At 40.3% G+C, this 14,258-nt stretch overlaps 1 protein-coding gene across 2 annotated transcripts in view; it reads right to left on the reverse strand.

The window, feature by feature from the left end:
• The window catches only part of FLT1 (fms related receptor tyrosine kinase 1), a 162,483-nt gene that overhangs the window by 42,375 nt on the left and 105,850 nt on the right, over positions 1 to 14,258 (reverse strand). For both annotated transcript variants that reach the window (XM_075919213.2, XM_006138918.5), the window contains 3 exons: positions 12,576 to 12,866; positions 6,820 to 6,966; positions 5,077 to 5,208 (listed from right to left, as the gene is read on the reverse strand). In XM_075919213.2, coding sequence (XP_075775328.2) covers positions 5,077 to 5,208; positions 6,820 to 6,966; positions 12,576 to 12,866 — 570 coding nt within the window. The remainder of the gene's footprint in view (positions 1 to 5,076; positions 5,209 to 6,819; positions 6,967 to 12,575; positions 12,867 to 14,258) is intronic.

Here is a 14,258-nt window from a genome sequence, read left to right on the forward strand (position 1 = left end):
GTCTCCAAAGCAGAATGTTTTGCAAACCTTGTGCTCCTGGCTATTGGTAGCAAATGCAAAACTCCCCATGCTTCATCCCTTATTGTGATACTCTCACAATCCAGACTCAAGTGAACAGCTTTCAGACAGAGAGAGCAGGGACACGACCCAGGAGTTCAGATCATGATTTCACAGTGTTTTGTTGGCCACACGTATTGCAGTTTCAAAGTTTGGCACCATTCCTGACAATTGAAAGAGGAAGGAGTGATGGCTCGCTGGTGGGCTGATGGAGTTTCCAAGGGGTATGTGGTGCCTCATTTTAAGCAACTCTGCAGAGCTTTGTTCAGTGTTTGAATTGTTTTTTGCAATGGTGACAAGTCTGCTAGGCAGGAATTGTGAAGGTGACAATCAGCTTCCTGTATTTAAAAGACTCTTCAGGCTTCTCCCCCAGAGGAGCTATGAGAGTAAATTCTAGCAAGATAAAAAATATGACAACTCCACATTTAAATTCAAGGCATTTATTTTTTCAAAACCTTGGGATTTTATTAATTTTGCTCAGGTGTAAGTACGTAAAACCCTCCTGTATTTCAAATAAAATACAAATGATGTTTTCTTTTCAGTGAATTTTAGAGGGATAGCCGCGTTAGTCTGTAACTTTAAGTAGTCTTGTGACTCCTTAGGGTGCATCTAGACAGCATCCTTCTGTTGGAATAAGCTAAGCAATTTGCACTACGTAAATTACATAGCTTATTCCGAGTCTAAATCAAAAGAGCTTATTCTAAAATTTGGCACTGTCTACACAGTGCCAAACTGCAAAATAAGACACTATTCCAACAAATCCTTAACCCTCGTGGAACGAGGGTTACTGGAATGCCAGAATAGCAGGTGCTTTTAAAGACGCAGTGTTGCTATTTCAGGATACTTCTGGTACCATGAAAGTGCAATGCAGGCTAGACGTACCCACAGGCTGTGTCTACACTGGGCCACTTATTCCGGAAAATCAGCCGCTTTTCCGGAATAAGCTGCAAGCTGTCTACACTGGCCCTTGAATTTCCGGAAAAGCAACAATGCTCTACTGTACAAAATCAGCCGCTATTGCAGAAAAACTATTCTGCTCCCACTCGGGCATAAGTCCTTATTCCGGAAAACTGTTCCGGAAAAGGGCCAGTGTAGACAGCCCAGTAGTCTTTTCCAGAAAAAAGCCCCGATCGCGAAAATGGCGATCGGGGCTCTTTTCCGGAAAAGCGCGTCTACATTGGCCACAGACGCTTTTCTGGAAAAGGGGCTTTTCTAGAAAAGCAGCCTGCCAATGTAGACGCTCCTTTTCCGGAAAAACTGAAAACGGAATAGTATTCCGTTTTAAGCATTTCCGGAAATTCATGCCAGTGTAGAAACAGCCTTAGAGACTAACAAAAATACATAATATCATGAGCTTTCGGGGATAAGACCCACTTCATCAGATGAGCTGGAGTGGAAATAACAGAATCCAAGATATATATACAAGTACCTGTCAATTGTGGGACCTATGTTAATTAAGCTATTAAGCAGGCTGGATGTGTCCCATTCATAGCTTTTGAGGTGAAAATGTGGTTGTTAAAGGCAGGGGAAAATGGCTTTGCAGTGCGTTAACCAGTTAATGTCTTTATTCAAGCTCAAGATAACAGTATCAAATTTGTGAATGAATTCCAGTTCTGCAGTCTTTCTCTGTAATTGGCTAGTGCAATTCCTTTGTGGAAGAATGGCTACTTTTAAATCCATGACTGAGTGCCCAGGGAGGTTAAAATATTCCCCTACAGGTTTATTTGTGTTACCATTTGTGATGTCTGATTTGCATCCATTTATCCTTTGTCACAGAGACTGTCTGGTTTCACCAATATACAAGACAGAGGAACACTGCTGGCCTGTTATTTTCTAAGATGCCACAGGACTACTCATTTTTCCTTTTTAATGTTACTATGACAAATGTGCTTTGAGCTGCAGGCTAATACAGCTAGCTTGGTCTCTAATACAGTACAGGACCTTCTCCAGAATGTGTATTTACATATCCGTATTCTTGTGTATCCTGTGAACATGACTCAGTGCCTGTGCAGATTACAAGGAATAGCTTCTGACATTTATTCAGCAACAGCTGGAGGGGAAAGCATGTCTGTCACCAATCCTTAACACTGGAACATGCCACCCCCAACTGAAGCGCAGCCAGTTCCATGTGGAATGCAACAGCTTTTTCACCGTGACACTCTGGCAACTGTTAAAGAGTGGAGTGAAGAAGGATAGTGCACCCATTTGAAACTGCAAGGATGATTTATCTCAGTAGAATATCATTATCCAAACAGGGATTGAGCTCAGTTACCAAATTTAGCAACCCTACTCTTATGAAGAAGTCACCATCTCTGCAGTGACCACAAGTAGTTAAGACTTCAGTTTCATTTCTCATCCTATTTTATCTCTTGTCTGCAGGACCGCACATCCACAAGTGCAGTAGGACAAACGCCACACTGTCACTGGTTCAGCACTGGCCCAGAAAATGGAAACACCAGTACTCTTTCTAGCTGCTCCCAAGGCTTTCTCATCCAGGAATTGATCTGCTTGGGTAGTTTGAGATAACACCCCACTGCAGCATGGAAGCAGACAAATGACCATCCCCACACTTACCGACTTTATTTCATAGTCATACAAACAAAATGTTAGTGACTAAATTTCTAACCACAGGCTAGTTTCACTTCCCATTAAAGTTAGGAGAAACACTCTCATTGACTTCAGTGAGTGTTGGATTTGGCCCCTACTGCACAAGCTATTGTAATGTGTTTGTCAATATAAAATCTGCAAGTAGCAAACTATTTTCACTAATAAAGTCTAGCACAGTTAATAGCTTCTCTGTGATATAAAACTGTCCAGGGGAAGCTTTAAACCAAGGTATATTATTGTTTATTTATTAGGATGGGAGCTTGAATTGAACTGGTTATAAATTGTAAAACTAGCTCCTTCCTTTACTCCTATACACCTTTTTACATTATCCTACTCAGTCATATTAGCTACTTAATTGAGACATGCCCTCTGCAGGGCATAATACCTGCAGAACCAAACTTCAGTGAGAGGGCTTTATTAAACGGCTCTCCAATTGGTGGTTGGCTCCGTGTGACAAGTGGCAGACCCCTAAATGTAAGCAGCAATAAGTCACTTGTGCTCTTTCCTGAGCAAACATCCACAAAAAACTCTCTGCAGGATCTTTTTCTCCATGTGCAGGTGCCTCACTATGATTTGCTATTTCCATTCAATTATTTCCTACTGCCCATTCAGCCCTTAAGATGAAGGTGAATTGATGGCTTCTGGTGACATTTTATGGCTACACCTCTTCCACTGACTATCCTACATATGTAGCTTCCAAACTAAACAAGGAAGGTGAATATTTAACAAACTTTGTCAGATTCCAAAGTCCATTCTTCCCTTTCTGATACAAAAATAACACATTGTATTATCTATAAGTATAAGAACTTTTTTTCAAAGGAAATAAAAAGAGCAGACAGTTTCCTTCCTGGTTATTTTGCAAACCATTTGTCCCATCTGTTAAACATAGCCCTGGACAGGAGGCATTTGCCCACTTTCATATGCTCTTCTGTACTTGGCGAGCTACTGTATATAGATTGAAAATGACCGTATTTTCTGTAACAAGGGCAGAAATTATCCACTGAGCATGTCTGAGAATGCAGGAACAACTAGGGATGAGCCCAGATCTCTATTCCCCAGAACCAAAGCTGAGTGAGTAGCTGCAATTCCATGTCCTTCGGAAGAGGGACAGTTGATCAAGTTCTGCCAAGAGCTGAAGGGCAGGGATCCTTCTTCATCTCACCTTGCTGAGACCATAGAGATTTCATAAGGGTGGGAGGGACAGGGTGGAGATGCATTCACCCTAAGCCTGGTTTTGAGGGCCTGATTAAATGATCTGTTTCTCTCTTTCCTTCTCTAGACCTTAGTGCTGGGGAATCTTTAGGCCACTGGCCCCTGTCTTCTACTCTGCTAAAGCTTTTGGTCAGAACCATCCAAAAGCTCTCTCTCTTATCCATGAAGGACATTTATTCAGACAGGAATCCACTAGCCTCCCCTTCTCCCCTGGATAAGGCAACAAGGAAACACTGCTTCCCCTGAAACTAGCTCACGAAATGTGATCAGTAAATAACAAAATGCAATTACAGTCAATAATCCGTACAAGGTAACATTACATTATCTAGACAAATTAGCTAATCTGCAGGGTGTATTTAACGGCAAGCACTCAAAAAACAGAGTTTTTTTAGAATAGCCATACACATCTAAAATTACTCCCCAAAACATAGCTGGCAAAAAAGTCCTTCGTCTATTTTATGTAGCCCTGCCTATATATACACATTCATATTGACTTTTTACAGTGATGAATTTACCAATGTGCCAAGAAAGGCAAAGAACTTGAAACTAGAACATGCCAATACTGATTTCCTTATCACATCATGCACCATTAGCCTGTGGAACTCATTGCCACAAGGCACCATTGAGGCCAAGAGAATTGTAAAAAAAGACTGTACGATCACATGAATAGCATGAGTTACCTGAGGAAGAATAACAACCCCCTACCTCCTATACTAAATACCTCCAAAAGATGTATTTGTCTTTACTAGAAAGCCTTCATAGCTGGACTTATCAGTCCATTTTATATTACAACTCAGAAAATGAAAATATCAAAAAGTCTCATTCCAGTTTATAGTTTTCTGAAATAATTTAAAAAAATGAATGTGCAGAGCTTTTTTATGCTAAATTTACATTTATCTGCTACAGTGACCCTCTATTTCTTTGTTTGCAGCAATTATTTTTAGGTCAGTATAAACACAGTGAGCATTTCCCATTGGCTTCCTTTCCAATCTGGTGCATTTCTCTTGCAAAGACTTCCTTCAAACTGCTGTATTCAGAAATCACACATGATCCACAAGCCACTTACCTTCCTAGTCAGAGCAAGAAATCCACTTATAAGCGGCTTAGAGAAAATAACAGGGAGAAAGAGGAAAAGTAAATCAAATAGAGAACAAGAACTTAGAGCAGTTTTTCTCGTTTCCATCTAATGCAATGCTTTACCTTGTACAGTGATATACGCTGCACTTTCCACAGATCCTTTTAGGTTGGTGGCTATACACTGGTAAAATCCTTCATCCTCTACTTTGACTCTTTCGATAAGCAGCATTTTGCTTCCTGGCCCTAAAATTATTCCTGTGGGGTAAACGATTTTTAAATGAGTGGGATCTGGAGTATAATAACAGACAACTAATTATGTAAGACAATATTCTTTTGATTGTTAGGGATTAGCCATACATTACAGAATGCACTAGGAAGTGGATGGATCCTTAATTTTTGTGTGTTTGTTTCAGAGTTACAAGGTGTTGAAAGGTTTCGAGGCTCTGGAGGAAACTGGTGTTTACACATTACTCATGTTAGTGAGAAGGCTCCTCCTATTGGACTAGTCCTGAAAGTGCTTTATTTCTTGGTTTAATGCTTAGTACTGGGTTTAGACTTCGATCTAGGCAAACACTTTACCATGCTTAACTTTAAACACATGATTAGTAGTACCACTGAAGTTAATGGGAGTGTTTATGTTAGTCCCATTGTAACCCATGTGCTCAGTACTAAGTATTTGCAGGCAGGGCCAGATTAAGGGGGGGAGGGGGCTAGCCAGGGCGCCAACCTATGGGGGGCGCCTGATGGCAGCTGTAAGGGGTGCTGCGCGGTGCCCCTTAGAGCTGCCATCAGGCACCACGCGCCTGGGGCGGGAGGCTGTGTGACACCCATTAGAGCTGCAATCAGGCACCATGCGCCTGATTGCAGCTGTAAGCTGTGCAGTGCGCCAGGGGGGCGAGGCTGCACATGCGCCATGCACCCGGGGGCGGAGCTGTGCATGCCCAGGGCGCAGGAATGGCCCTGTTTGCAGGACTGGGTCCTACATCTGATTTGGTGTCTGTCTTGTTACTGCAACAGCATTTGGGGTCTGGTGATTATTACTGGTACATGGTCTTTGATTTTTTTTCCAGTTGCTTATGTTTGTTACATTAGCAACTAGAAAAATGGTCAGAGCCAGAAGCTTGAACTCAAACTTCCTTGGGTTTTTCTAAAGGAGATTGAGGATTGGATTCCAATTCGTGTAGTCAAACCTACCAAAATGATTTTGATTACAGATTCAACGTAAAACGAATAGAGCCTCATTATCTAGTTCTGTTGGGATATGGCTGAAATCTCATTAAATCTCCCTCATACAAGGTGCCTATCAACTGGGGCTGAAGTCTCCTGTTATTACTTCACATGATTTTGGTGCCATTTTAGCTGCCCATGTAGCCCCAACTAAGCCTTGAACTCAAACCCTCGTGCAATGCTAATCCAGCTCTAAATCCTCGCCTCCCCTGCCCCCTTCTCTAGGTCTTTTCTGATTATGGCAGAAAAAACAAGTCCATCTCCAACAAAGGAACAACTCCTAAATTTCTCATAATAGAATGTAATGCTACATGACAAATGGATCCCCCTACAAGCAGATGAATCCCAGTTCTGGTCTGGTTTCCCAATATCAGTGGTTTGGCTGCTAGCCTGGGACTTGAGACACCCAAGCCCAAATTCTTCTTCTCCAGTGGTTTTCCTGTTAGCAAATTACTTAGTCCTCTGTGTCTAAATTCTCCCACTTGTAATGCGGGGGAAGGGATGGAGGGAGTTCTGCCTGAACTCATAGGGAAGCTATCAGGATGAATACATTAAAGATTGTGAGGTGCTCAGATACTAGGGTAATAAGTACCTAAGAGAGACAGAGTGAGGATGAGAAAAGTTGTTTGCAGCTCTCACCTGGTTCTTGCTGTATCTCTTCGTGGTTTTTAAACCAGGATATCTGGGGCTCGGGAATGCCATGAGCCTGACATTCTAAAGTAGCAGAATGGCTGGTGTTCACAATCTGGTCACTGAGATTGCGCAAGAAGGACGGTGCTTGCTGAGCTACAAAATAAAATGAGAGTTCAGGGATTACATTCCTTTAAAACAATTTCTTGCATTGTAATTAACGATATTGTAAAATGTCAGCATTTTCCACCAAATTCTACACTTGTATTTCCCCTACTTGCTAGTCCTGCTTGCAAAATAATATGTAGTGTGGTTTAATGATTTCTTTTCCTTTTGAGACAATTTCCCTCCATCACTTGTAACTGCTTATAATACAGATCAGAATGAAAATTTCCCAACAAGAGACAAGTCTTTCTGCATTCATTCACTTACAAACTAAAGGCAAAGACTCTAATGAGACCTCAGGATTTTATGTATTTTCAGAAGAAACATACTATGACATGCAAACTTTTAAATAGATTCTAAGGGATCTGGTCCTTAAATTAGAGTATCCGTGCACTAGTGATAGCTTTATACAGTTATATGTAGCATATACACCAGTATGTGCATGAATGAAATGTATATACTTTATTCACTGTGAAGATCAGTTTTATTATAAGCCCAATTCAGTAAACTATCTTAGTTTCAAACCAGAGTGTGAGCCCTGAATCATTGAACTGTACACCTCCATGTCTTCGTATCTCTTTGGTGTTTGTGTTTAACTGACCTCCGGAGTCTGGGCAAACCCACATGACAGCTAGACAAGCACAAATAGTCTTTGATTTGTGAGAAATGTATCTGTTATCCTCTCCCAAAATGCAAGTGTCTAAAACACTGATTCTAGAGTCAGAAGTATGAGTTCTGGCGTTCAGTGCTACATAACAAGTAATTCCTATTTTACATAGCTATGTTTACTATTTCATTCAAATAGTATGAAACAAAATGTATTTCAGTGACTTTCTAGCTAGTGCTTTGGAAGTACACCCAGTGTGTTCTGATTCTGTCCATTGTGCACATCCCCCAACCAAGCGAAGGGGGACCCTCCCCCTAAAGTTCAACAAGCACAATATGAAATCATCCCCGGACATCCAAAGCACACAGACAATCCTGATGTTGTTTCCACCCCACCTCCAAAGCAATTCACCTTCCTCTTCCTTCTTGCAAAAAGTTGAGAGCTGTTAAGACCAAGATCAGGAGGATCCCTCCAGAACTGATGGTGATTATACAGCAACAACTTTTCTACCACATTTGCAGCTTCTTATGTATTGTTCTATTTGCACTTTGATCCCGCTGAGTGCTGTGCATTCCTGCACAATGCTGTATTTGAGTTCCTTGTATTCCCAGTTCCCACAGAAACTGGTGGATGCTGCAATCTTTCTCTGAAAGGTAACTTCCAGGATTAGGGTTCATGTTTTCACTGTAATATATCTCTGTTTGCTAAGATCAATTATGGCATGAGTTTATTATCCAACATAGCCTTTGGTGGGAGTATTAAATGCTATTCTTTCAGAAGAGTGGACTTCATGATCCAACAGGTCTTTCCATCTCCACTATGATACTGCTATCTGACATGATTAAAATCTCTCCAGTACACTTTCACACTAGTTCTTAATCCATTCATATAATGTGCATGAACCCAAAAGCACTGAAAACTTTTCAGAATTTCTGAAATGAATGATCCCTGCTAGACTTTTATCCTCTGAAATCAATTCCAACATATCTATGAACCATCTGTGTCTGATTTTTTATGGAAGTCCAAGGTAGGCTGTAAATTCCATGGACCAATGACCATTATCTTATATGTTTATAGTGTGACAAATAGTCTCTTCTTGTCAACAAACAACAAAGCCAGTGAGTAAAGTTGACATTAACACCAACAAGGATTTCTCCCCACCCAACAAGATTGCCCCCTTTTCATCTATGGACTCTGGATATTTACATTATGTTTCCATTTTATCAAACTTAGCTGTCTATGAAATGGTACTGATTTAAAAATATGTTCACACACAAAAGCTGACAGATTTAAGCTGCTTGGTCCGACTTTCCATTTAGAAATAATCCCGACAGAACAACAAAACCAGTTCATTCAAATTGAGGTGTGACCAGATGACAGAACAAAGGCAAACCACACATTCTGTAAGTTATTTCTGATTAATTTTAATTTTTTATATCCATACACTAAAGATGGGTTTTCATAGTGAGCAAAACTTGCTTGCTTAAAACTTAGAGCCAGTTATCATTCACATATTTATAATAATTTATTTTCAGTAGTCAGTTGGCTTTCAAGGACATGGTTAAAACAAAGTTTTACTTTCTCTCAGACCACCTGCTTCTCTGTATGATGCTGTAGTGAAGCCCAAAGGTGGAGTTTTCAAAAGTAAACAGCACTGACCCAATACAGCTCCTGTGGAAATCCCATTGTTTTCAGTAGGAGCAAAGTTAAGTCAGTGCTCAGCACTTTTGAAAAATCTCATCCATCGTGCAGAATGTTGCACATTACCAACCTAGCCAGCATGTCTCACTGTGAGGTCATAAACATGGGCTGATGGGTCAGTCCTGCCCTCATGTATGACTGAGGCACTTCACTGTCAGCAGAATTAGGCCCAGTGGAGTGTCACTGAAGGCAGAGCATGGACTTACAATTTCAGAGCACAATGACTCATAGTGACCCTGCGACTGTGAGAAAGCAAAGTCCCTATTTCAAAAGCCAACTTTGGCAATAGGGAAAATATGAGAAGTTGTTAGCACTCTTTATATAAATTTTCACCTCACATACTTTTATCCTAGTACACTTATTGTTACTTATGTTGCTTTTTTATTAACCAGTTTGAAAATATAAATACACAGTTGCATTTTAACAGTTTTTTTTCAAAAAAGAATATAAATTACACAATTATTCTTTCCAATATGCTACTCTGAGGCAGTTAAAGAAACTGCCAGAAAATACACATGATTCTTCACTTATATCTGATGAGATCAACACTGCCAATAACTTTTTATCTTGTCACCAAATGCAGAACCCTTTCCCTTACACAGTGTCACTGAGGGTTTTCCATCCCTTCCCATGCTGGCAGCTACGGAGCACTAACACTCCATTGTAAAGCATCAAAGCTCTTCAGAGCCTTGACCAACACCATACTAGGAGTGGCTAACAACAGGCCCGCCAGCCAGGGAGTCAGGGAAGGGGCAATTGCCCCGGGGCCTGGAGATTCTAAGGGGGCGGGGCTCCCAGTCACCACTGCCACTGCTACTATGATAGCAGTGATGGCCAGAGCCCCGCCTCCTTTTCAATTACCACTGCAGCGGTGCTCTGTCATTCCATGTGGTTCTGAGACTGGGGAAGGGAAATGCACCATGGTCTGGGCAGCGCTGAGGGCTATCTGCCACTGACTCCACTCCATACGCCCAAGGCCCTGCCCCTTCTAGGGGCCTGAAGCCAGCTCCCCCACACACTTTGCCCCGGGGACCACCGTGGCTATCGGCCCTGATGGCTATCAAGATGTCCCCAAGGGCAATTATAATGCCGATAGGCAAAACTGAACCTGGGACTTCTGAAGCTTAGTGCATGAGCCTCTACTGCATGAGATAAAAGCCATCTGGTTCTCAATTAAAGCTGGAGAGCAGACTCATTATTTTCTCTGTCAGTGGTCTTGGTGCCACTAGATGGGTCAGTACACCACACCCAGTAGGTATGTGAGTTACATGATATGGCATACATAACCACTTAGCAATCCCACAGACGGACAGTTTCTAATCACAATATTGGTTTGTGACCCAGGCTCATATCACCTGGCTGCTACCAGCAACCAACTGCTATAGGCTACCACACTCTGGCTTCTGATTCCATTAAAAATGTGTAAAGTCCTGTCATTGCAATCAACCAGGCCAGCAAAATTTTCTCAAGGACAGCCCCATAAAGATGGAGACCTGCATTGTCCCAACAGAACAAGGTTGCCCATTTTAAAGGCAAGTACCATTATCATTTCACTTGCCTTTTAAGCATATTTTTTTTAAAAGAGAAAGAGACCCAAATTCCTTTGCAAGAACACATTGTTTCTGGGAGTCATCATGCTAATAATGAACAAAAGAATTACTGTACACAAGAAGGCTATAGGTGACATTTCAAGATCTAAATGATTATTCTTTTCTTTACTTTGACAACTTCCAGGTTACTAATTGTTTTCTAAGCATTTTAGGCTCCGTGAAGCTGGCATGATGGGGAAATGCTATTGTTTACCCTTTCACACTTGACAAAAGCAATTCCCACGTGAAAGACAAGTTTGGCCGTGGGACACAGTCCCAATACCTAAAGGAGGAAACAGTCGGTAAGTTCCCAAGAGCAAGGAGTTGTCATGTTGTCACCCACTTTGTTCCTTTGCAGTGGCTATTTTGGTCACTATGGCTTGTTTTGTTATGGCTTATGCAAATCCTATATAAATGATCAGTCATAAAAGAAACAAAAAATTATAAAAGCAACATATTGTAAAAAAATAAAGTTATCAGCTCTATTAAAAATAGTAACTTCTTCCTTATACTGAATTTATAATACACAGAAACACCTCATAATGAAATCATGTAAAAAGGAAACACTGGAAAGGAAACTTAGATTACCCTCAATTCTCCTTCAGTAGTGTGGCCATTTCTTAATCCCCATAATAAATCCTATTGTCATCAGCACACCAAAAGGAAGGGATTTTAATGGCCTTAATTTTAATTTTAAATTTTGAAGACTGTAGTAGACATTTCACTGTGATGTCTATAGCCTTGTAAATGGATTGAGGGTAGCACTGCTACTTTAATGAGATAATTATGACATTACAAACTCCTTTATCCTCCTGCCAGCCATAGAACAGTCACTGATGTCCACAAGACTTTTCCGGTCATGCAGTAATTAACTTTAAAACTGACTAACCCAGCAATGAGAAATTGACCTGGATTTATTTGGAGAAACAGGATTCATCTCTGTCAGTTTTGAAATCCTCATGATTAAAAATGATAAGATACGTCTGTGCATAATATCAACATTTTTATTTCTTTCCTGTGTCCACAGGGCCTTCCTTGAGAAGATACTTCATAAGATTAATGTACTTAGCGTAAAAAATTATTTCAAATAAATAAGCATTAGAACTTGCTCAGCAGGCAATATTTATAAATCCACAAAAATCAGATTGAAATGAAAACGTATAGTCCAGTAAATCTCAAAATGAATTGTGCTCATTCCACACTTTAAAGTTAACTTATTAATTGTCCATTGTTGATCAAAAACAGCAGTTTTTAAAGTTAATCAGTTTATGCAGCTTTGACACTTTCGGAGAAGCTGATACCAAAGCAGAAGATAAAATTGGTCCAAAGTTTTCATTATCATTCAGTAGGAGGCAGCAAGAGACACAACAACACAACATACACAGTGCAGTACAGGGGATCTTCCAAACCCCTACTTCCACCAGCTTTGCCAAAGCAGAACACACCGTCTGAACTGAACTGGAAGCCCGTGTGTTATGCTTTTGTTTCGCTATTCCTCCTATGTCCATACCCATTTTTGGAGGTGCACTACCTCAGAGCCTGAAAGGGAGCAACTGGAATAAAAAAATCAAGATGATATCAGACAACTGTGACTTTTTAATGAGTCCTTTAATGTTTTACATTGTTTTGTGTTGTACAATCATTCCTTGTGCTTTTAAATTTGAGGATCCGAGAGTTAACAGCCTTTTTGTTGCAGTGCTCACCTCTAATTGTAACGTCTTTCTTTTGAAGCACTTCTTCCCCCGAGTATATGTTCCTTGCTCTGCAGGCATAGGTGCCTGAATGTTCCAGGGAAACATTCTTGATGGTTAGAATGAGAGTATTGGAGTATTCCTTAGTGATGTGCTTTTTTGCTTTTGTTTGATTATTAACTGTCCTCGGCAAAATCCAAGCAATGTCTTTGTACAGGAATTTGTTGGCTGAACAGGACAATATCAGGTTCTCTCCTTCAATGGGCATTTTTTCCAAATTAATATGAAATCCATTTGGCACATCTGTCAAAAACCAAGAACACTTTTAGTTCATAGGAAATTCATGTGCCAAAATTAAAATAACATCTATTTTCCTGTTAGCCTGAAAGTCTTTCAGCTAACATTTCAATGGCTTCCTGCTGAAATTTCTAGCCTTTCTTCCTAGTCTCTGAACTGTCTCTATTCTTTAATGCAGTATATTTGCAGTCATGCCAGTCCCAGGATATTAGAGAGACAAGATGGGTGAGGAAATATATTTTAGTGGACTGACTTCTGTTGATGAGTGAGACAAGCTTTCAAGACACAAAGAAGAGCTCTGTGCAGCTCAAACGTTTGTCTCTCTCACCAAGGTCCAATAAAAGATATTACCCATCCTGCCTCTCTTCTTCTCACATGACTCAACAAAGAGAGCACTCTGCACTTGTAATGGATACATCAGGCCTGCTCTTCAGCTTGTGTAAATTGGCATCTCAACATTGACTTCACTGGAGCTTAGCAATTTGACGTAGGTGAGGATCTGGCCCATCTTTTTAAGACAGTCTGAAGCAGAATACAAAAAATAGCCAGTATTGAAAGAGGGCACACTTAGATCATGGAGAGAAATAGGTGGTTTCAGCTAGAGCTAGTGCAATAGTTTAAATAGCAAAATATTTTATTATAGTGATTTCTCATTATTTGTGAGTATTCAGACAACTGTTGGGTGTTTATTAAAGCTCTTGCAAATCCTTAAGACTTAATGATTATTTTGATTTAATGATTATTTTCTGGGAATTCATGCTGGAAGTAAGCTATTTCAGACACCCAACCAGCGATCAAAAACAACACCATGTGATCAACCACAGAGCTAATATTTGATCATAAACAGGTCTAAGGATGAAAATTACTCATTCAAACTACGAAGTGAACACTTGCAAATAGCGAGCCAATTCAAAGAAAATTGGGATCAGCTCATCAACAAGTTGCTAAATATAAACGTTGCAAAATTTATTACTAATATGATTTGTAATGGGTAGTTTGACCAGCTGTTAGTTCAGCCAATAATAAATAAAAGTAGATTTGTGGTTCATCTGGGCTGGAAAGTGCTGGATAGCCCATGCCTGCTTACACAGTCTTTTGAGGCTTGATCTTGCTCCATGAAAGCCAATATGAATTATGCCATTGGCTTCAGAAAAGGCTTCTCATGAAAATCAAATTAAAATAGTTCCAGAATGGAACCTCTCATGGTTTAATTTAAAATTATTTCCTCTTGCTTGTTTAATTGCAACTGACTTATACAATTTGATGACAAGAGGTGGCAGGCTTCATTTGTTCTCTAATTATTGATTTCCTTAGTCTTTGTTTGTGAACTTCACTTGAAATAACAGAAGCAGGGATTGCATCTGGTATTATTTCCTAGATTCCACCTAGATTCCACTT

The sequence above is a fragment of the Pelodiscus sinensis genome, chromosome 1, assembly GCF_052426305.1.
Source record: "Pelodiscus sinensis isolate ZL-2025 chromosome 1, ASM5242630v1, whole genome shotgun sequence".
Taxonomy (NCBI): Eukaryota; Metazoa; Chordata; order Testudines; family Trionychidae; genus Pelodiscus; species Pelodiscus sinensis.